Below are 25,491 nucleotides of genomic sequence, written 5' to 3' on the forward strand. Positions count from 1 at the left end.
CATTTTTTTTGCCTTTTGCCAGAAATTAACTCAAAGTGAATTGCTTCACAATTGAGTAGTTATCTTGGGAGATATATGGTGAGTGATTTTGGGAGCGAATTCTCCCCCACCCTTGCACTCTGATGTTGAAAATGTTTGGATACTGACTCAGCTTAAAGTTTCTAGTGCTAAGGTTCTTCATCAGGCTTCCGTTCAGTCTTCAATGATAAAATCCCTCAAGAGGCTTCCCAACCTTTAGAACAAAGGCTTTACATATCTTAAAGATATTGGGGGAAGGCTAATCAGTGAGCAAAACCGTTGAAGGGGACTTTCGCCAGCCTCCACATTTGATTATAGTGGGTTGGAACACTTGGCGATAAAGCCGTTTACCACTTAGGTCATTCCCCTCTCACTGGCCATTAATGACACTCTAAGAGCAACTTGGGAGGGCAGGCCTGCTAAAGGATTTAAATGCTTGAAATAAAGAAAGCATATAAGTGGTTTGACTTTTCGATCACCTAGTTAAGGGAAGAGCATATACCTTCCACTTTTGAGACAAAGAAAACAAGTTCTTTTTATCCTTTAAAGCAATGATTTGCTAACTTCTACTTGGAGATTTTGCTTCAAAAAGCATGGTGTTCTATTTAACTCTTCATAGCAATGATTTTCTATCTATGAAAGTGAAAAAATCTTGGTCAACAAAAGAAATTGCAATATTGGTCAACAAAAGTAAAGTCGATAAGTGAAAATTTCCCTTTTGCCTTGCACAAAAATAAAGATGAGGTTCTTTTTATCCTTTGAAAAAAAATCAAAAAATGAATACTTTTATGCACCAAAGGAAGGTGAAGTTCTTTTTACCTTTTGCAAACTAAAAAAAGAAATTTGATTGTTCCTTTTAAACCCAAATTGAAGTGTTTTGTCTAACTTACAAGAATGAAAAATTTGCTTTGTTGTTTTTTTTATCCAACCATGAAGTTCTTTTTAAAACCCAAAGGAAGATGTGGTAGACTTTTAAACCCAAAAGAAAAAAGAGATTCTTTCCCAATGTAAAGAAAAGTGAATTCTTTTTATCTAACTAAAAAGTTAGAAAGAATTAAAATCTCTATTTTAACTTACTCTAAACCTGCAAGAAAATGGTTAGTTACCTTCAAGAAGAAAGTTAGTGAAAATCAGAATCTAAGGTGGGCTTACACAGGCCTAAATTTTCTCCCCTCGGTTACAATTTTTGCCTTTCTCTATCAGAGTCATGCGCTAGATTGCGGCACAAATGTGCTACAGAAAGTTACTAATGTGCTAATTAAAGCTCCCTAAGCGCTACACTGGTTATCGAATGTGCTACGCTATTGTTCCAATATGCAAGATAAAAACCAAAACATTATGCGCTAACATTAAGTCTAGATGTGCTAAGGAATGGGTCTTACGCGCTAAACAATATACTAGAAGCGCTAACAAAAGGTTCCAAAGTGCTAATGAAAGGTTCCAACGTGCTAAAACAACTTTTCCGCGTGCTTGCAATCTTGCTCATGCATAAAAAATGATATGTTTAATGGGGTCGAGTCCCACGGGGCGCCAAAAATGTGTGCGGGAAATGAGGGCGACATAAACGTAAAAGTCAGTTTCAAAGTGTCCACACACCAATGAGACTCTTGGTGCAAGTTATAGGAACTATATTGAATAACTCAGCTTCCTAAGGGATGTCCCATTGTTCTCTATCTCACAGGATCCCTGAAGTCAATGCCTTTGGTCTCAGATCACTTAGCAAAGTGACTTAGGAATGACAACTCCAAGAATGAATGATATTTGATTATAAGCATGAATGTAATCCTAAATATGTATGCTATTAAATCTATGATAATTAATCTAGCATAAAGATGATGATAAGATTAGCTAATTATCCTAGCATGATATACTCGTCTAACATGGATATGCTATGATATTGAAAATGCTTCTAAATACTTAATGTGTTTTAACAAAGAGAGGCTAGATGCTTAGTAAAATGACTATAAGTTAGATGCATACAACTTGGAGATATGAAAATGAGAGAATGAGAGTTCTATTTATAGGGAAAATAGGGCAATGGATGGTCAAGATTAGATAATCTTAACAAGGGCCATGATTGAAATTTAATCAATCCATGTTCACAATTCTCACCAATGAAATAGTGACAATTGTCAACAAGAGGTTGCTTAAGAGGAGATGAAAGAAACATTAAATGCTTGAGAAGACATGAAGGTTACCTTAGGAGGTAAGGGTTAAGGTTAGACTAGGGTTATCCATTGGATAAAGCTTTTATCCAAAGGATAAACTCTTGTGCAAGGGTTAAAGGGATAACCAAGGTTAAAGCCATGAATGCTTGATGAGACCCTTGAGTTAGATGAGGGTTGAGATAGAGAGAAAGTCTCTAATCATGCAAGAAGGTTGAGTTAACCATTAATGGTTATGTAAGAGCCTTAAATGGTTTGGAAGACTTTGAGGGTTAACTTGTTGAGGACATAAAGCCTTTAATGGTTCTCAAAGACTTTGGAGACTCTGAGAAGTGACTTCTCTTTGCTTAGGATTGTGACAATAATTAGGAGATGGATTAGGCTAAATTGGAAGTGATTTAGAAGAATCTACAAGGGGTTTAGGAGGCAAGTGGGAAATGTAGGAAAATGCAAGAGGAGGATTTGAATAAATAAATTAGATTTATTTATTTGCAAAGATCAATTTAATTAAAAGGGGGAAAGGGGAATTAATTAAATAAAGTGATTTATTTAAACAAAGGTTAGAAAAGGCTTAGGTGAACTTAATTACTTAAATTGAGTTACTTATTTAATCAAATAGATGAATGTGAAGAATTTAATTGAATAGAGGAATGAGGTTAAAATGAATATTAAATATTCACTTAGGAAAGTGGTCAGATTTATATGTCTACAGAAGCATATTAGGGTTATCCTTAGAGTAAGCTTGTAGATATTTGATAATTAGAGTCCTCATATCTCACAATAGGACACCTTGCCACTATCTCCAGAAATCACCCATCCCTCTCCATTAATCTCACACCTTGGTTAGCATCCAAATCAACCACTAAACTTCCATCTCTTATGATATGCCTAAAGGAAAAACCTTTAAAAGTATTTCCAAAATTTTTGGCCTTTTTTAAAATATCCTCAAGATTCTAATTTTTACATTCACTTCCATTCATAAATTAGATGATAAATTTGGAGTTTGGACTTTCACTTGGATCTTCTTTCAACCTTGTTTCGACACCAACTTCAAGCCCCAATACATTGCTGATGCTTTTGCTATATTGTTGGACTCTATACCAAAGTTTAAAGCATGCAAATATAGATGTTGTTTGTCCTCATTTTTGAAAGTGCGTTCCCCTTCGCTAGCCCTATTATCTTTGATTGTACCATCAAATTGAGTTTGATCCACCCCACTTCAACCAATGACCAACTTCCTTTATTGGTGAAGTAACCATGACTTGGTACCTTAGCCATCCGAATCTGGGCTAAGCATTAGTCCATCCTAACTCCGAAGGTTTTATACACTAACATTTCTTCCTCCCACAATCTCAAAGTTCTTGTCAAAAAGACTCAATTATGTCCCAAATACATTATACTTGAGCTTCTTTATCCTAAAAAATCCCTTTGTTCATTTCTAACCAAATATTCCACATAATAATGCTAGTAGTGCATTCCCAAATCAATTTGAGGCAATCACTTTTTATACCCAATGTAAAACTTTTAAGTAAGGTCAAGATTTTATCAATTTGGATCGAACTAAGATTTAATCTTCAAAGATCAAAGATGAGAGGCAATTTTGTAATGTATGAAGTGATGGTCATTGGTTTACCCTTCCTACACATTACACATCTAGATGAGGCTTGCTTCCCCACCATCAACACCCTATTCCAAGTGAGCACTCTTTTGTTTGTTGCTATCTAAAGGAAGGCATTGGCATTACAAATCCCATTACTAACTGAGTTGTACTTCCCAGGGAAATTAGAGGGCCATTGAATATATTGAGTAATATGGCTTCAGGCTTCTCTCACCAGCACCCGTCCACATGCCCTTCTCACCAAGTGAATCTACCTGTTTACTATTTTACTTATCAAACAAGTTATTATCTAATTACTTAAATTTTATATTTTATCTACTAAAGAACACAATTATATTTTATTTACTAAAATACAAAACTATTTTATTAAAATTATTCTGTTCTTTAAATTTAAATGAGAATTATCATATGTAAAATAGAACAATTTTAATATATTTTGTTTAAAAACATTTAACCATTTATATTAAAAATCTAATAAAAAATAAATATCTAAACCTTTAGATAAATTTGCTGAAAACCGATATTAATCATCCAACATTCAATTTCATTTTTATTCAATTTTTTTTTTTCAAATTATATCTTTGAAAGTCTTTATAGATAAATTTTGTGAGATATGTTCATATCACCAACAAATTTTGTCATAATGAAACAGTTGAATTCAGAATTAATGTAATCTCAAACTCTAATATTTAATTACTATTTTACATTTTTTAAGCTTTACATTTTGAAATCGCCGTTTTTTCCCAGAACTGCTGGAAAGAAGGGCGTTTGACTGTTCCTACCATGGCGGACATTCGACATGGTAAAAAAGGAAATTGGGGCTGAATTGCGACGTTAATTGCACTTCACAGTGAAAAGAGATCGAGAATTGACAATGGAGATGCCCGAATGTTCTATATGTTTACAACAGTACGACGAAGAAGAAGATAGAATTCCGAGAGTATTATCATGTGGGCATTCTCCGTGTCACTCCTGCTTAAATGAGTTGCCTCGCCACTGGACAGATTCCAATTCTTCCTCCTCTTCCTCCTCCTGCTTGATCAGATGTCCTGAATGCACTCAATGGGTCAAACTGCCTCTGCAGGGCCCCTCTGGACTTCCAAAAAACATTGAACTCCTCCGTCTCATTCAAGCTCTTCAACCAAAACAAGAAAGAGGTAAATCTAAGCCAAAAGCCCACCTTTCTAGTAATTTCAAAAACACGGAATTCAAGCCACCCAAATTCAATGGTGGCTTAGACCCACACGGTCCTTGCACAGACTGGGCTAATTGGATCATCCCAGAAGATGCGATTCGACTAGAAACTGCAGTCGAAGAAGATAATGAGCTTCTTCTTATTGGGTTTCTGACGGTTGGACCTAATTTGAAAAAACAGCTGATTGGACTGATGCCAATAGGTCCTCATGTGACCACCTCTTGCTCACCACCTTCCCCAAAAACCATCAAAGGAAATTCATATTCTGAAAGGATAACAGGGTTCCTGCACAGTTTGGTGAAACCTGAAAGGTTGGAGCTGCAGATTTTGATGACACATTCTTTGCTGAATAGGAAAGTTTGTAGAGTATTTGGGTTTTGGATGAGTTGTGAGGGGATTGTGTATTTGGTTTGTGAGAAGTTACAGAGAGTAAAAACTATTTCTATTCATTCTGCCCTGTCGGAATTAAGGTCTTCAACATCTGGTTTTAGCCCCACATTTGATGAAGTGTTGAACAATTTGTCAAAGAGGGCTGCAGAAATATGTGAAGTTGTTGTTAGCCTTCATTCCCAAGAGATGGTTTGTGGCTGTCTGGCACCAGAATGTTTTGAATTTGACGAGTTTGGGCATCCATTGTTTAGCTTGAACAGGGCCCTTCTGTTGAGGACAACGGTGAGAGAGCTGATTAGAAATGCTGTTAGTGGTGGTGCCCAGAGTAGTAAGACAGGAGACGTACAGATTACTGCGTCAAATGCTTTTTGGATGTACTTAAGTCCCGAGGTGTTGTCCATCTTATACCAAAGTGAGCAAGGGCGCATTTCAAATGAGATTCAAGAAAGAACTACACACATCAGCTTGAAAGCAGATGTCTGGTCTTTTGGATGCTTCTTGCTTATGCTGTTGATTGGAGAATCTCCTTTCAAAGACCTTTCTTTTTCTGAATTTTTTAGTGCAATTACTATAGAAAGGATAAAAATTGATGCTTGGCTTGATGACAAGCTTTTGTTGGAACCCATGTTTTCTTCAGTGGACGTTTCTTTGAGAACTCAGTTTGAGCATTTCAAGCATATTATTTGTAAGTGCTTTGAATATGAGCCAGAGAACCGACCAGATGCACATGATCTCTGGAGGAGCCTAAGTGGCTGGTCTACATCTTCCAAACAGCCATTCGAAGATAAACCTTGTTGCAATGCATCTAAGCTGGCTAGTTTCTGCTTGGTTCTTGGGGAATCATTGTCACCTTTGACTACAGAGATTGAATACTGTGGAGAACAGGGAGCTGCTGATGGTAGGTTAGAAATGAAAGCAAACAAATTAAAGGATAAATGTTCAAATGAAAGCAAAGTGGTAGATGCTCAAGGGACAAATGGAGGTGTATTAAGTGCCAATCGAGAATCTGAATATAAAATGGATGATCTGGAAGTTATTACTTTAAAAGGGCATCTTGATTGTGTGACCGCCTTAACGGTTTGTGGTAAGCATTTTAATTGTGTATACCTTTTCGTGATTGAAATAAAAGGCATATCTATTTCTAATTTTTTAGTCAAATGGAATGAAGTTTGCAGTAGCTAGACCTGATTGGGTTGTTACTTCTACTATCTTTTAAATAAAATTGTTCTCATATGGTAGAAATATTATAGAAATTGATATTTCTTACTAAAGTCCGCTCACGCTACATGCACTGAGGCATTAAACCCATGTAAAAAGATTATGTCACTATAGCTCCCAATGACATCTATAAATTAGATGATATTATCACATCGCAACTAATTAGCAGATGACATTTTTTTTTAAATGCTGTATGAAAAGGTATAAAAGAAATGACAACTTCAAAGGAGTAAAATATTCTCCATGCCTGATTGGGTTGTTAGTATATTACTGTTAAATAAATTGTTCTCACATGTTAGAAATATTATAGAAACTGATATCTCTTACTAAAGTCTTCTCACGCCACAAAATATGAGGCATTAAACACATGTAAAAAGATTATGTCACTATAGCTCTCAGTGACATTTGTTTTAAATTCTTTTTTATGCCGTATGAAAAGGTTTATAAGAGATGACAAAAGGAACAAAATATCCTCCATGCTGTCTCATTTTGCCACATAGCTTGCATGCATGCGAAAACAATTCAGGACATTATAAGGCTTTATCACACACATAAAAAGGATCTGCTTCAACTGAGCATAGAAACAATTCCTGTTTTTTGGTCCTGCAAGAAAAGGTTAAACAGCTTTATGCATATTAACATTCAACTTTTTCTCTTTCAATACTCTGCACCCTTTCTAATACTTTCAAATGTGGAAGCCCTCACTGCATTTGTAAGCAGGGCTACCCCTAAATTGTGTTGGGAATGGCCTAGGATCGTTTGTAGTGCCTAACAATCAAGGACCCCCAAAGTTATCAGCTCTGTTTATTCTGACCTTACATCTATACAGACTCAGGAAATTCATGGAGTTAAAGGGCATTGCTTAATTTACATTCTCAACCTTCCTGATTCTCATGGAAAAGTAAGCATCAAAGTGGTTAGCGATGAACCATCATGCAACAACTGTGCATGCTGAACTGCTAATTAACTGAATGCATCTGTACCTGTAAGCAGCATTACCTACTCTAATAAATTCTGCATCAACATTAAAAATTAAGAACCACATGACCATCATGGTAGACTGTAACAGTTGAACTTTTTGGATTTCCATGTTTAATATAATGAGGGGTCGAGGGCCAAGTAACACACAAGTTTTTGTTGGGATAACCAATCAGAGACAGAATTTTATTTATAATTATAATAAAGTATGCCTATACTTTTTGAAGCCAAAAGATTTGCATCATTGTGAAATCTTGAAATATTTTCAACATAATTCCCCATCGTTTGTCATGCTAAAGGTTTGCAATCCTGTGAACTTTGTTTTCTGCAGCTTGACAATAGCTATAGAGAATTTTTTGTAGCAAGAAGCTAGGGCAATGTTGATCTGGATCCCAATAGATATCTGTGTGATAACACTCTAAACTGTGCAATTCTAGGTATGCTATGTGTGGAAGCAATATTAACAGTAAATAAGATATGATAAATATTGATTAGAGAATCAGAAAGATGCATAGGAAAGTGATGAAGTGGCATCCAGGGTTTTGGCAGTTGACTTGGACCAGAGGCATGTAACCAGTCATTCGGAGAGGTTTGTGCACTTGCAGCCACTGGCAAAGGAGCTGCCATAGTGCAGAAGGCACGTGCAACAAAAAAGGTGATTCTCTTGCAGCAATAGGGAACCATGATAGAAGAGACGGTTACTTGTAGCAACTAGAGGTTTGCCCATGGAATGATCAGGCACTTGTATCAAAGGAAGGAGATGCTATGGAGTAAGTGCACTGTTAGCAACTGGCAGGTTGCTGAGGCTTGAGGGCAGCATTGAGGTGATGTTGTAGGTGACAAGGATGTCACAAAGAGTAGTGATAATGCTACAATCGCATGTGCAACAGGAGCATGATAAGAGTGCCTGTGTGGCGAGTTGGGAAGCTGCAAGATGGATGACAAAGATTGGTACCATATTGGTGGAGTGTATGATGGTTGCTAGCGGAGTAGAAGAGTAGCACCACCTTCATTTTTTTCTTCAAGGAGGGAATCAATCCCTCGACAAACCACCTTTTCTTGAATCCATCTGCTGGTTCATTTTCCATCTTCTTCAATAGTTCTTTGAGCCTGCAATTGTATGCTAGTATGTTCTCATTGTTGCCTTGTTTGGTATTGTAGATTTTTACAACAATCTCATTACCATCTCTTAGTAGTTTGAATTCGTCTTGAAATGCTTTCCTTAGTTCACTCCATGCCACCTTGTGCTTAGCCTCCAAGTCTGTATACCAGTTGATAGTAATTCCCTGTAGGGTAGCTGGAAATGCCTTCAGCCAATAATCCTGGTCATCTTGACCATTTGCCTCCCATATTATTATACAGGTCTTGCAGTGGCGTACATCCCCTTTGAATTTCAGGAGTTTTTGCCTCTCTTGGGTATTCAACATTGTCTTCACTTGGAAGGTACCATGTGTATTCGACCAGATGAGATCGTCTTGCTCTCGTCTGCGTTCCCGTGCCTCTCTTGCACTTTTGGCCACATGCGAGCTCTCTACGGGTCAACCTTCTATGTCCTCTACACCTTGGTCACCTTGTTCGCTTCTATATTCTCTCATCTCTGGAGTCTTCGGCTCAGGCCCCCTATTCTTGGTTGCTTGGTGAGGGATAGATTCCCAATACGGTATAGGTTTGTTTCAAAAAGTTCAACAACTTTTGTTTGTAGGTTCCTTTTTTCTTTGTCACATACTGGGGACGAGCTGCTGGTATTACTAGATTTGGAGTCTTCGCTTGAAGTAGATTGTATGGTTTGGCTATCGGCTTGGTTGGCGAGATCTTCACATACTTTGTCGTTCAGGAGTGGTAGGTTTCTGCCAACCTCCTTCAACTCTGCATACACGGTCTTTCTCTCTCCCGTTTGGCTGGCACTTCGACTCCTACTTCTCGTTGGACTTGCCGAACCTTCAACTATTCCTCGTAACCATCGTCTCCTTTCACTTTTCTCTTTGAGTCGGAGAGATCTTCTTACCAATCCCTCTCCTTCCTCTTGGGTTTTTCTCGCACGGCGGTCTTCATTTGGTTGTAGGAGCATTGATTGCTGGGGGTATGATGTCTATCAGTATCCTGCTCTTCTTCCTCCCTACGAGTCCTCTCTTCATATTGTTGTAGTATCAGTTGCCGATCTTGCTCTTGGTTAGTCTCCTCCCATTGGTCTTGTAATTCAATCAGTTTTCGTGCCAACAACCTTGGGATTCTTTTGAGAAGATTGAAGACTGCCGGGTTCACTGTTAGTTTGTTGCGTACCGTGCCCTCAGGGAACGCTCGCTCTCGAGCTTCCCTTTGCATGTACTGCATGATTGAAACTTTCCACAGATCTACCAAGTCTTTTGTCAATCGATTGTCCCATGCTTCTTCTTGTGTTACCACTTCTTCATTGTCACTTTCATTTACACATACTTGTTGGAACGATCAACCCATTACGCGTACATACTGCTTGTTGTCATACTGATCTTCGAGTTCGTATCGGCAACAATGCCAAAATGTTTACTACCGATGGGATAGTTTTACAGAACAACAAAATAACAATAGAATAATAACAAAATAACATAGTAACAACAAATGGATATTTAACAAAACATATGGCAGAATGATGTTTCTTTATTACCACTTGTAATTCCATACATCAACAAAATGAACCGTTCCCAATACAACAACAACATAAATAGTGCCAGATGGTTGGTTAAGGCTGCCAACCATCGACAATCGACCCAACTCTCGGGAACTAATTACATTGCCCTTATTGACAAAACATAACAAGTCATATTTATTTATGAGTGGCATATTTGCCATCTACAACGACCAAATGAGAGGAGGTTGAAAGAAGCAAAGAAGTGGTTGAAGGGCTTGTGTGTTGTTGGCATGGATTCGTTGATGTGTTTTTTATGCACATGCGAACATAGAATAAAATACCAAAGTACTTTACCCTCTCTTGAACAAAATCACCTAAGATGCTAAATGTTTGATCAACTAAAATGATTCCAAGGTTTCTACGGTTAGTTCTTGACATGTGGGTAACTCAATGGTTGATGTGAATTGCTGTTTTCAGTTGGGGACTTGCGCAATTGTTCGGAATTATCAATCTTATCATGGATTGGAATAGGTTTTGCCAATGACTTAGGATTTTTCAATATAGCTCTTGATCTAATCTAACAAGGATTTTCAAACACAATGCAAAAGGATGAGTGTTTAGGAGTTCTATTCTAACCTAGAATGCAAGTGACAATGAACGATTAAGTGAAATCCTACTAGGCAAGGTCTCACCATCAATGAGCAATTTGACACAAGCTCAGTGCAATCATCTAAGGTAAATTTATAGATGTTCAAATTATCACCATCAACATCAATACCATCAAGGCAATGCATACTAATGGACGTGCAATAATTGAAGTTAAGTACGGTTCGTATTCCAATTGATCACACAAGGTGAACTTACAATCAACAAGAAAGCTGGTGGTATGGATGAAATGGATTTCAATCAAATGCATTCAATGATTCTTTCATTCAATCTACAATATTTGAAACAAATTCTAATCTAAATTCTGCTCTAAATTTTGGAGGCAATGAGAACCACAAATGCATACAAAATCTAAACAAAACCACCACATTTCAATGATTTAGATTCAAATCTGCAGCATATAGACGACAATTTTCAAAAATCTCTCTTACAAATGAGAGGCAATGAGGTATATATAGAGTCTCAAATAGAATGAAGGGCCAAGATTCATTTAGAATCAAGGGCCAAGATCATACCAACATTGCCCTAAATTTGCCCTAATTAGGGTTTACATCAAAAAAGGAATCACCAAAAAGAAACCCAATGGGATGACGCTTAGTCATCAAGTAGGAATCTTCTAGAAGATTTCTTCCTACATCCCTCTCTCTAGCAGCATATTCGAAAAATCTGGCCAAGATTGAGTTGAGCTTCTCCATGGTAATGCTGGGTAAAGCCTCCTATTGTGCATCTATCACATCCAACGCATTTGCATCCAAGTGCATTCTCCCAATTTGGCATAAGGTTCTGCAATTTGTTGATGTGAACCACAAGAGAAACCAAATCATCTATTTGACTCTTGTTCAAAGATTCTAACTAATTGAAGTATATGAACTTCATCTTTTCTTTCAATTCTTTTAAGTGTAAAGTGTTGGAAGCATGAACATCCATCCCCAACAACTCATCAATAGATGTAAGGATCTTGGATTGATCCTTCCATCTCTGCACAATCTTGTCTTGCATGATCATAGTTAGACTTCCTCATATCCAAGGAACAATACCATCCTTGAAAATCATAGACATCACCTGCATGTACAACTCCTTCATGGATCAATGTGGGCATTGAGATTTGCTTCAACACCCTGAGACGAGGAATTATCTTCTCCTGCATCGGTTGGAAATCATCCCAAACTCCTTCCAAATACGGTATCTTGAATATGAGCATCGATGATTTGTCAAATGCTTGGACAAATTAAGCTAGGAAATCATCTGCTTGTTTTGCAACATCCTCAATCCACTTTCCAACCTCCAAATTTGTATTCCTCGCTGTCTCATAATCAAAGGGAAATCCACGATCAATAGCAATAGGTGAGACAAAAGTAGGATTCTCACACCTTTGGGAATTCATCCCTTCAATGTACTCCTTGAGTCTCTTGTTTTCATTTTCAAGCATCTCCTTCTTCTCAATAGTCCTATCCAATTGTGCCTGGATTGCCTTGACCATATCACAGTTCTTGTTATCCCTGCTTCTTTGTAGTTGGTCCAAGGTCAATTGTAGTGATCTGATAATCCATGGGAGTGGCAACATCTTTGGTCTTATCACCCATCAGGACAGCCACTTGTGCAATACGCATACCTGTATCATCTCTAGCAATTTTAGAAAATATCTTAGCCTTCTTCTGCTCCTTTTCTTTGTCTGGCCTAGCTAAGAAATCATCAATATCTTCGATGAGTTGTGTCTCTATCATCTTCTTCTTTTCCATGCTTTGCACCAACCAATCAGGAATGGTGGACATTTCCATCCCATCCTCAAGGCTCATATCATGATCAAGTCCTCTCAAAGCTGAAATGACATCATCATCCATTTCTTTGTCCTTGGTCAAGTAGACCACATTGTTGCCCAAGCTAACCTCCAACTGGACAATGGGAGATCCGGGCTGCTCTTCATCCTCATTCGGTGGTGCTGATTGTGTTGTAGCATGCAACTTTTGATTATTCTCTGGTAGGATTTCCATATCGAAACCCTGTTCTATCTCTCTATCCTTCTCTAGCATGTCATTCTCTTTCACTGATGAGGAACTCATGGTGGATTGAGGAGTGCTAGACTTATGTTTCTTCTTCTTTGATTGCTGGCTAGCAGTATCCCTGCCTTTTGCTTGTGACTCTCCAGGAATACCCTTCCTTCTCTTGGGAGCTTGACTCTCCTCATCATCATGTGTCCTTACATTACTAATTGTTCTTTCATCATCATCGAGAGAAGGCTCCTCATGTTTCATCTTTTCGTAGGTAAAGTAAAGGTGACGTTCATTTCTCTCAACTTATGGACGTACTCATCCACCCATTCCCTGGAGTAATTGTTCACTTCCCTCATAAGCACATCCAAATCCACTATCTCTGACTGTGTCCAATTGGGCAATAAGATAGATTTGTCTTTTTCATTCACATACTGCGGATGAGTGTGATCAATGTCATCATGGACCTGATCTGGAATAGAGAAGAGTTCACACTTCCTCATGAAATCTACCGATATTTGGGACCACATTCTCTTTCTCACTGCTTGCTCATCCATGGGATTAGTCTTGTAGTCCTCAATGTCAATCTTATGTATAAACCTTTCTCCTGCGATCTTTACGATATTTTTAAATGGATCAAATTGATCCCTACTATAAGTCCCAAGGTGACAGAACTCAAGTTCCTCAATGACTGAACTCGTTGCAGCTGGAGTGTGGCACACTTCCAAAGTCTTCCCAAGTGAGATTGGGAGAGTAATCCCTATTTTGTGCTTCTCCTTTTGGATGAAATCAAATTCCAAAAGTTGCCTCACTACCTCAAGCAGGATCATCTTGTTGTCGGATACCTAGGAAGTTTGTATGGTTTGGATCTAAATCCCTAAATCTGTAGGTATGTGAAGGTAGGAAATTGTATGTACCACGATCCATACTTCTCAATAAGCTTTGTTCAATCTTGGGCAGATGGAGTTGTGGATAACATTCATAAACTCTATACTATCCTAGACCATTCCCGACTTTGCCCTTGCATATTAGTCCTTTGTATATAACAAATCTGGCAAGCAAGTATACAAGGTAGGAAGTCATGCCGAATGTCCTTGTCTTTTCCACATTCCTCAATTGGAAGTCGAGATTGTCACTTATAATCTTGGCCCATTTAATCATTGTTCCTCTTGATATATCCTGAATAAAATAGAACATCTAGTTCTCAAACAACGCCCCTTGAGGTGTTCCCATCACTCTATTGAGTAGAAATATCATATCACTGTATTTATCTTTGAAGTCCAATGATAGAAGCCTCTTGGGGAGCTTAGAGTGGTGATGCCTAGGCTCAATAATCCACTCCTTGTTGACAACTGTCATGCATGCATTGGCCTTCTTCAAAAATTTAGCTTCGTATTCATCCTTAGTTTTCTCTCACATATCTGCACTCCTAGGGATTCCAAACACTTCCACGATTGCATCCTTGGCAAGGTATGCAAGCACTTTCCCCTTGGGTGATTTGATCATTTTGTTTATTGGATCATAGTGCTTTGCACACTCAACAATAAGTTCACTGCATTGTACAGATGGTGGAAAGCCAGTTGCCTGATATACTCTTCATGATGTTGGCTGAAAGGGTGGAAGGAAGATGGTTCTTCACTCCAAACATCCTTTGCCACATTTGCTCCATGTCCAAGAATTCCATGTTTGTGTTCACGATCTTCTTCCATCGGGATGCCTACAATGACTCCGGAGAGAAGCCCTCTTGTACCATCTTCAATTGTTCCTTCCTTGCAGTGATTCCCGCCTTAGACATGGTTCTTGCATGAAGCACGAAGTCAATATCATGGAGAAAATATCTTAAATGATTCATTTTCAGAATTCTTTAAGTTCTGATTTCTAATAATTTTGTCAATTTCAAGGGTCTAAATCAGAAATTTCAATAATATGTGTAATGTTCCCTCCTTGATCATTATTTAATCCTAAATGAAACAATTACTATTATTAATTAATATATTTATCAATGAATGATTAATTGAAATTATTAACAATTTATTTATTTATTATTATTTAATTAATATTTATTTAAATAATTATAATGATATTCTTGAAATATTCAAATAAAAATAAATTAATATTATATTATAAACATAATTTGTATATAAGTGCTTAAAAAAATGAATAATAAAGTATGACTGAACTGCACCAATTCCTAAATTGATTTAATAACCCAATTCATAACAAATTGTTACTACCATCGAAGAGTCAAGGGACATGTTGGAAAAGGATGAATATGTCTCTTATTAAGAGACATCTTTCTTGGTGGGGATTAAAAGGGATGGGACCTGTTGTGACGTTTTCACACATCGCCCCATTGCAAATGGGGACCCCCTACTTTTTAGGCCCTCTCGGCCTTTTGGCTTGCGTTTTTGGGGTCTTTTCGCAACAGTCTCGTCAGTTTCTCTACTTTGCAAGTGTTTGGGGGTCATATTGATTAAATCTGCTTTTCGTTTGAGCGAATTTGATGAAGTCTAGGGCCTGTTTTGTCTTTTCTAAGGGTTTTGCCTTTTGTCCTAGATTTTAGGGGTTTCTGTTAGGGTTTTGAAGAAACTGAACATACGATTGGAATTAGAACCCTTCAAGGAACCTCCCAGTAAAATTTGAGCCAAAACGGAGCAACTTTCTATTTTTAGAAAGTCCCTATTATTTAGGGATTTTTCCGAGTCTTGGAATGTCGTCATTTTGCCAAAAATCAAACTTACTATTTTTAGTAAGTTTCTATTTATAGTAAGTCATTCTTGCACCCTGTCTAGGGGTCTAACGCTGACACCTAGAAGGTTTCTATTTTTGGAAAGTCAGTTCTGGCAGGTTTAGTCAGACAAGGCGACAAGGATCAAACGTTCGTAGACATTTCGAATTCCGGAAAGTCAGACAACAAACAAAGAAAGCCAGAAATGGGTCAAGTGCTGGAAATCCATGCCTAAAATGGAAAGCTCGGGAAAACACTTCAATATTACAGGAGGTTGAAAAATTTGAAGCCAAGGAGAGGAGGAAAAATCTGCGAGTCCATGGACAAAGCAAAAATGCGCCCAAGTCTGGAGTCAGGCGCTCAAATGGAGAAGCCAAGGAGAGGTGGAAAAATCCGCGAGTCCAAGGACAACAAAAATGCACCCAAGACTGGAGTCAGGCGTTGAAATGAAGAAGCCAAGGAGAGGAGGAAAAATCTGCGAGTCCATGGACAAAGCAAAAATGCGCCCAAGTCTGGACTAGGGTGCCAAAATGAAGAAGCCAAGGAGAGGAGGAAAAATCCGCGAGTCCACGGACAAAGCAAAAATGCGCCCAAGTCTGGAGTCAGGCGCTGAAATGGAGAAGCCAAGGAGAGGTGGAAAAATCCGCAAGTCCATGGACAAAGCAAAAATGCGCCCAAGACTGGAGTCAGGCGCTGAAATGGAGAAGCCAAGGAGAGGTGGAAAAATCCACGAGTCCATGGACAGAGAGAAAATGTGCCCAAGTCTGGAGTCAGGCGCTGAAATGAGATTCCCAAGGAGAGAGGGAAAATCCATGAATCCTTGGCATGGCGAAAATTCCACCCAAGCTAAAAAATTGAAATTTTACCTAAGGCATAGAATCCAAGGAGTCAAGGAGGAATGAAAAGCAAAATTCCCCTCGGACAAATTTTTCAATTTGCTATTTTTAGACACCGAATCTTGCCGGAATGAGGAAATTGTTATAGATTTAGAATCGTGGCAGAATTTTCTATCCGATGAACCTGGCTCCTAAATTTTAGGAGGATCCCTAAAAAATAGGGATGTTGAAAAGGACATGGACAATTCATAAAACAATGAATTCCTTCCTCAGGAGGAATTTCTGCCCCAGCCTTGTGGAGGGCGCCAGAATGAAGAGTGCATGGAGAAACAGGCAAATTGCAAGAGTCCTTGATCAAGGCATTTTAGCGCCCAAGTGAGACAAGAAGCGCCAGATAGAGGGATACAAGGAATCCATGGAATTGAAAGAATTCCCCACCCAATCTAAAATGCCGCCCAGGAACACAGGAGTGCGCGCTAAAATGATCTTCTCATGGACAGTGCACAAAGAGATGAATTCCTTCATCAGGGAAGAATTGCACCCAAGAAGAAGAAATTCCAGGAAAGGTGAAAAATTGACCAAGTGTTTGAAATTTCTTCCTTCAGGACATAGTTCTTGGAAATCATGAAAATTGGCTAAGGTATGAAGAATTTCCTTCCTCAGGGTAAGGAACAAATTTCTTTCCAAAGGAGAATTCCTCCACAACAAGAAATCACATCCAAGGATGAATTGAAGATAAGGCAAGGAAGGAATTAGGGATGAACTAAACAAGAAATTCCCCCCAGGAAAAGTTTTTAAAAATCCATTTTCAGGGCTCAAATGACCTCCAAATTTAGAAATTTTTGAAGATATGGATACGTGAGAGAATTCTCTCTCCTGGACCAAAACCCTAAAATTGTGGAAATTCCTAAAAAATAGGAGATGGTGGAGAATTGTTGAAAATCTCCTCCAGAGCAAGGAGAGTTCGAGAAACTTCAAGAAAAAATTCTTCATGGGTCAAATTCTTCTCTCCTGAAGTTTTCTCTCTCCAAGGTTTTCTCTCCAAGTGGTAGCCAAGTCAACACATGCAGAATTAATGCAGCATCTTTTGCATGTAGTCGTCACATTTGAGGCATTATGGCAGATTCCTTTTGCATGTGGCCATCACATGTGGAAATGATGGAGCATTTATGACATAATGGGGTGATTTTTGCATGGATGAATATTCAACACATGTTGGGCGAATTTGAAAGAGGTGGTGCATTTAATGCGCAATGGATGCTATTTTGGGTACTTTTGAATTAATTGTATATGGGCATGATTGATTGGTTATTAATTGGAGATTCCCACCTTGTTGCATCTTGAGTGGAGAATCTTTTAGGGAAAACCCTAATTAGGGTTTGCATGTAATCATGGCTTGAGGCCTATATAAAGGGGTGACCCCACTCATTTGTAATAGGAGGGAGCTTTGTATGAAATTGTTGCGATAAGTTTTTTGAGAAAATAATAGTGAAACATTGTTCTCTGATGGTGTCCACTTGAATTATTTTTTCAAAGCTTGCATGGTTTCACCTTCCTCACTTAGAGTAGAAGTAGTATAGTGCTTTGATTTCAATGGAGAATGTAATGGTGTTTGATGAATTTCCATGGTTCATACTTTTTGCATCTTGCTGATTGTAAGTTGCAGTGTAAAATTAGCCTGAGCCACTAAACTTGTACTAAGTTCGGTTGTGGATAGTCGTTTGGATTGCGCCGTTTTGGGTATTCAAATGCACTTTCTCAATATGAAAATTCTTCAACATCCTCATCTTGGCGAAGCAGAGCTTGGTTTATTTGGAATTTGTCCACCAAAGCACTATTCATTGTTATCACTGCCCTTAGGAGTAGATTTAGATCCTTCTAAACCCTTTCCCTTTTACTTTCAGTTCATTTTAGTCCGTTCGAAGCAGCAGCATCGCAAAATTGTCATATCCGATGATGGAGTTCCAGCCACCACAAAGAAGTGAAAGAATGATGCAAACGTAAGGCCCTTTGGATTACCAGCAATCACATCAGCCAACTGAGTCACGTCTGTAGCATAAAGGAACCTTGGAGTCGATTGTTTGAACTTCTTGTAATCTTAGCATGCAATCGCACTTTGATCAAGAGAGAGTGAAGTAATCGTTAGGCAACTTTATTCTGTGTTCGACATAGTCATAAAAAACACGTCAACAGGACCCTCCCTTGCAAGATACACACGGAAGGAAGACAAAAAAAAAAAGAGAATACGGCAGAGAAGGATGGAGTGGGGAATAAGAAGAAATAAGAAAGAAAGGGAAAGTAAGGAAAAGAGGATACGGGAATAGTAAGAAAGAGAATAGGACGGGGAATAGAGAATGAGATAGAAGACCACACTCATATTGGGAATAGAGAGAATACAGCAGGCAAACACAGCAGTCATATTGACTGTTCAAACATCACAGTATGAATAGAGGGACAGTCAATGAATAAGTAGGATGCTATACTATTAAGTCAACACAGTAACAATAATACAGTTAATACTAATAATAAAATCTGATCTTATTAATATTGACAATGCTAGTATAATTAAATATAGTTAATAAGATAAATATTGTTAATACAATTAGTGCCAATACAGTTAACATTATTAATACACTCAATTCTAATGACATTTAATGATACTATTATTATAATGGATCCACATAATAAAGTAATCTAATGTCAACATTGTTAATAAAAACGGTTACGGTATTAAATATGGTATAATCTTATTAATTATAAATTTGATATTGTTAATGTAAGACAAGTTGGTAACATTAAATTACTACCAATATGGATGACACACATTGATTAAATGATAATTCATAATACAAATTAATGTTTGGTCAGACAAATAACAATATTAGAATATAAATCAGAAAGGACTCCTAAGTTAATAAGATTAAGAAGAATATGTTTGCATATAATGTTTATTGGTATTGTCAGCATTTAAGAAACTTGGGGGATGGAGTTGTTTCCAAAGAGGGACAGTCTAAATCCAATTAATAGGACGATTCCCAAGATAGGGTAAGAGCTTGGATCCGTAAGCTTTGAGGAGCCTATTGTATTTTGGTCTCAAGCGCTTTGGTAACATGGACATCCTCTTCTTCCTTAGAATTGAATAAGTAACAAGGTTGACACTTGCATTAAGCATTATGGACGATATAATTAATTATCTAGTATGATAGAGTTAATTATCTATTGGGGTAGATGAACAATTTACTTAGTAGCGAATTGATCGATTGAACTATGGAACATCACCGATTCGATTCACATTAAGATAGATTGGTCTCCTAATCAACTTAGTTTAAGTCATAAGTCTATTGAAATAGCTTAATCATGGTTAAATCAAGCCTAAACCAAGTAGGGGACATTACAATTTGCAACATGAATTCTGAAAATAAAATAAATTTTGATCAAAATAGAGTCTAAAACCCTCTTAAACCCCAACTTTCAGACTTATGTAAGGTCTGATCATGAAAAATAAGTCTGAGGACATGCGTGTATACTCAGAAAAAGGTGTATTAAGGTCTGATTTTCTGATTTCTAAGTCTGAATACACCTTCCAAGGTCTGGAGATGGCCTCCAAAAGTCTGAAGACACTCTAACAATGATAAATATCAGTGGCTGGAAACGGTCACAGCCCTGTCATATACCTGCACTTGAATTATTTCACCCTTCCAAGCCCCAAAATGGCCATGCCTGGGCACAACTAGGTGGCTGGAAATGTCAAATCAGTCGGAGGACAATGCTGGAAATGTAGTTTCAGACTTGCACCAGCAATGGTGTCTTCACATTAATGTCCTTAATCTTCAAAAATGGTGTCCAAACAAAATTGCCTTTGTGCAATAAGAGCTGCAAATGAAATTTCAGATCTGGAAATGCAATGTCCCAGGAAAGGATCAGCAATGGTATCCAAGGATAATGTCACAAATGTGCCCAGCTATGGCATCAAACTCAGATTTGGATGAAGTTGCAGCTCTCCCACAATGGCACCAAACATGAAGTTCTTCCAAATTGCCAGAATTTGTGGCTCAACCAGCCACACGAAAATCACTCTCACTCCCCTCTAATGGTGGTGCTAGGCATGATTGGGCAAAATCGCCCTCTTCAATCTGCAACTTGCCTTCAACAATGGCATCTAAATGACACTTAGACACAAATCACCCAACTGGAATCTTCAATCAGTCACATCAAGGCTAAAAAATATTGTTATAATGCTGAATGACTTATTCATGTTTTCACCTTGATATTTCACCACACAAGCAATGTGGGATAAAAAACTTGCTTTATAACAGCCTGGTGGAAAATCGATTTGCCTTGGGATAACTCATTTTGTATTAAATGATTGTTGCTGATCATTAAACAGGGCAAAAATAATTAAATTTAGGCACACTTGTCATTTAAAATCTTTCACTTGCATTAAATTTGTGTCTCCTAGGGAAAATCGATACATATTGGGACAAAAATTTGTATTAAAATTTTATCATAACTCATCACAAATGGCCATTGGGGAAAAACGTGGTCCATCAGGACACATAAAATCACATCGATTCACTTACTTTGTCCCAAAAATTCAACTTGGGGAAAAACAACCCTCATTAGGACAATTAAGATTCATTCATTTGTTCACCTTGTGCACACATTCGATCCTTTTGGGAAAAACGACCGCTATTTGGACACATAAAACTTACCAAAACTTCATCAACTTGTCAAAGGGAAAAACGCACTTCATTGGGACAAGGTAATTTTGTCCACACTTAACTCTGCTTCCTTTATTTTTCATCCTTGGGGAAATTCGCACCTCATCGGGACACATTATGGTACTATACTTAGTCAATTTTCCTTCCAGTGGAAAAACGTGGTCCATCAGGACACATCGTGGGGAAAATCATGTTCCATCGGGACAATGTCCCTTTATTCCTTCAAAACTTGGTGGAAAAATGTCCTCCATTGGGACAACTCATTTATAGGCCTTAATTTCATGTTTCTCATCGGGTCAAGGATGATTCTCGCATTGAAAATGCCTGGACTTATCAAATTTCATCGTTCTGCATTAGGACTTTCAACATTTTAACTAGGGGAAAATAAGGGTCCATCGGGACAATGTGCAAACTGACCAAATTTTACCTGCTAGGAGCAAGAAGATGATTCCAAAAGGGTCTCTAGACTCTCTAGCACAAAAATACCCCTAATTTGCAACACTTAGACACATTTATTCACATTTAAAACCTGTTGCAAACCCTGGACCTAGACAAAATTTAGGATCACTTAAACAATTTTGACATTTTTGAAACATTTGATCCTATTCAAAATTTTAAAACCCTAATTGCACCTTAGGCATGATCACTTCAAAACTGAAACTCGAGCATTGAAAGCTCAAAATTGCCGCCTGATTGCCAAAACCCTAAACTAACATGAGGCGGAAAGCAGGAAAGAGGGGGTCCCTGTTTGCAATGGGGCGATGTATGAAAAGGTCACAACGGGATGTAGATAGGTTGCATGAATGAGTGAATAGAGGAGCTAGTTGTAGGTTGTTAGGTGTATGGTGGGGCTGAGGAAGAGCCCGAGAGGCCGTAGGAATGTAGTTAAGAAAGAGAAGGTGGTAAAGGAAGGGCTGCAATTGATCTCATAGTGGAGAAAATGTTGAAGGGTCATGTTTAGACAACAAAATGGTTTTAGGAATAATAGGTGGCCAAATAGGCTGCAATAGCATGAAGAGAGCCATTGGAGGAAGAATGACGATGAAAGTTCAAGGGTTACGTTTTGGTGGCAAAATGGATGGCCACATATGATGAAAGGTCAACATTAATGCCCATGATGAATGGTAGATAAGAAGGATGACAAGAAGAGTGCTTAATGCATGCATTAATTGCATGAAGGATAGAACATAGGCTAGAAGGTTGATGGCCTATTAGTAGGATGAGGCTATATATTTTGGGAAAGCCTCCATTAATGGTTAAAAGGATAGTGAACAATTGGACGTTGGAGCAAATGATTTGGAAGGAGTCATTTAGAGGCTATTTTTACCTTGTTAGCATTTATGGGTAGTTCACCATGTGTAGAGGAATGATATTGTATGATCTGAGGGAGAATCGGGTGTGTAGGCAACATTATTGATGAGGCATTGAGGACAAGGTAGGTGAGTTTGAACACAAAAACATTTGGGTAGGATCTATAAGGCATGTGAAAAAGCAAGAAGGTTTGAGAAGAGAAGAAAAGCGTGTGAGTTTGAAGGCACCCATCTTGGCACCAAGGGTTGAGGGAGGATCCATGTAAAATCCCTTAATTATTTATTAAACATCTGTTCAGTTCATTTGCAAAATCTTTTCCAATGTATGACAAAACAAAGTAATGACATACAGACAGTAATATTTCTCATTCATAAAAAAGCAATTCCCTTCCTATTTGTTGTTATTCCTGTAATTGAAAGAACTTAGGCATTCGTTCTTCGAATGTAGTGCACTTATTCAGAATATATATACAAATACAAATTGCACCTGTTATTTGCTTTAAAATGGTTGACGTTATGCACCTGTTGGTCTTCGAAGAGACTTCGATGTACATATGAGAAGACGGTCTTCGTAGATGTGCGCTGTCAGCAACAGCCTGTGTGCTATGGTCCTAATACTTCCGTTGTGCAATTCCTCTGCCAGTCGATCTCCACCCTTTCTATTTGCACTTCCACAGCCAGTATTTGATTTCGGCAACTTCACGGGAATAACATGTTCCCCTTCCTTATACTCTTCGTTACACTGCCCCGCGAATTACATGAAAAACAAATGCTTCCTGATATCGGTTTCCTGATGGACACTGGAAGAAATATATATACTAGACTTTCCACTATACTCTAGTTGGCTTTGTGCTCAGGATTGCAGAGAGAGACTGGGGACGTGAAGAGTTCACGTACATCTGTTTCTTCATGTCACACTCCTTTCCGCGTTTGCATCTTCTAAACATTCCACGATGTAGCGTCTTGATACTGTAACTAAACGTTCTCCAATATACTCCATTCTCGTTGGGACCTCATTCTGTGATGACCATTGGTTTCTTCCTCCGTAGTATATGACCAATAGGCCAGTCTAAGAGACTGATGAAAGGTTAAGAGATGCTGGGTTTTGTTTTTTTACACACGTAGGCTTCCACTAAACTTTCCACGAATTCTTTGATTCAACTCCTTCCCCCCCTCTCGGGTTGTGCTCATCCATTTATTATCATCGATCAGTTGAAAATCCCGTAATAGTTAGAACTAATTACGGTTTTAAGCAAATATGTTAAAAAAAACCATTCTTGTAAATATTAATGTTTTTATATAAATGAATGAAGAGAATTTATATAAAATAATTAATATCTTTTTACACTTTCGTTTTTCATTGATTAGGGGACATGACAGTCTCCCTTGCCTCATGTTGCTTGCCCTCAAGCAACTCCAAAACTCTTTCATTTTCCCATGTGGCATCATCCCGAGGCAAATGTTTCCATTTGATGAGATATTCTCGGATAGTTCTGTTCCGCAGTTGCCTGTCCCGTGTTTCCAAAATTACTTCCGGTGTCATTTTGAGCTTCCCTTCATCATTCAAAGGAGGTAGATCTTTGGATACTGACACTTGCTGTCCCAGAGCTTTCTTGAGACAAGACACATGAAATACATTGTGTATCTTACTATCCACTGGTAAATCAAGTTCATAGGCAACTGTACCAACCTTCCAGATTACCTGATAGGGACCATAAAATCGAGGTTTTAATTTTTCAGACCCACTACGTTTGAGAGAAGACTGTCGATAAGGTTGCAACCTGAGAAATACCAAATCTCCCAATTCAAAATGGCGTTCAACTTGTTTTTTATCTGCATAGATTTTCTGTTGATTTTGAGCACATTGCAAATTCTCTTTAAAAGCTAACAAAATGTCTTGGTTTTCTTGAAGCCAATCACGAGTTTTAGGTACATTGCTCTGTTCAAAAGCAAGGTCAAGAAAAGAGAGGACATCATAGCCATATAATGCTTTGAAAGGAGACATACCAATTGACATATGAAAGGTAGTATTATAACAATATTCACCCAGATATAACCAACGAACCCAAGCCTTCTGATGTCCGGCTATATAGTTATGAAGATAACCTTCAATCCACTTGTTCACTATTTCCGTCTGCCCATCGGTTTGCGGATGATAACTGGTGCTATGATTCAACTCTGTACCTGTCAATCTGAAAAGCTCCCCCCAAAATATGCTTAAGAATCTACTATCTCTATCACTGATTATAGTCTTTGGTAAACCATGTAATCGGAAAACCTCTCTGAAGAATAACTCTGCAATCTGAACTGCTGTAAATTCTGTAGTGATAGAAAAGAAGTGTGCAAATTTAGTTAATTGATCAACCACAACAAATATACAATCTTTACCTTGGGATTTCGGTAAACCAGTAATGAAATCCATGGATATACTTTCCCATTTCTGATCCGGTATAGATAATGGTTGTAATAAACCGACAGGATATGTTTGTTCTGCTTTATTTTGCTGGCAGGTGGTGCATTCCTTGACATAGCATAGGACATCGTTTTTTAAGCCTTTCCAAGTGAACCTTTCTCTGACCTGACGATACGTTTTGAAGTATCCAGGATGCCCCGCTAGAGGAATATCATGCATAGATTGGAGAATTTTTTCTTTTAACTTCGATCCTGAAGTTAAATAAATCCTATCCTTGTAATAGATAACATCATTAACAATTTTATATTTATCATCCTGGATATTACCATCTAGCAAATCACATGCAAAAGAATCCTTTGAATACTTGACCAACAACAAAGATTTCCAATCAGCTGTTACCACAGATAACGCATTGATTTTAGGCCTTCTAGATAAAGCATCAACAACAACATTATTTTTACCTTTTACATATTCAATCTTGAAGTCATAAGCTTGAATTTTACTGATCCACTTCTGTTGCCGGTCATTTAAATCTTTTTGTCCCAAGAAATATCTCAGACTATTTTGGTCCGTTTTCACCACAAATCTGCTACCAACCAAATGCTGTCTAAATTTTGTCAATGCATGCATGATTGCCAACAT

At 38.0% G+C, this 25,491-nt stretch overlaps 1 protein-coding gene across 2 annotated transcripts in view; it reads left to right on the forward strand.

Annotated features, from left to right (window-relative positions):
* Window positions 1–4,523: 4,523 nt before the first annotated feature.
* The window catches only part of LOC131027971 (uncharacterized), a 149,038-nt gene continuing 128,070 nt past the window's right edge, over window positions 4,524–25,491 (forward strand). Inside the window, exon 1 of one of the 2 annotated variants that reach the window (XM_057958065.2) lies at window positions 4,524–6,470. In XM_057958065.2, coding sequence (XP_057814048.2) covers window positions 4,676–6,470 — 1,795 coding nt within the window. In that variant the 5' untranslated portion in view covers window positions 4,524–4,675. The remainder of the gene's footprint in view (window positions 6,471–25,491) is intronic. The other variant, XM_057958064.2, reaches the window with a different exon arrangement.

The sequence above is a fragment of the Cryptomeria japonica genome, chromosome 5 (genome assembly GCF_030272615.1).
Source record: "Cryptomeria japonica chromosome 5, Sugi_1.0, whole genome shotgun sequence".
In the NCBI taxonomy this organism is placed as follows: domain Eukaryota; kingdom Viridiplantae; phylum Streptophyta; class Pinopsida; order Cupressales; family Cupressaceae; genus Cryptomeria; species Cryptomeria japonica.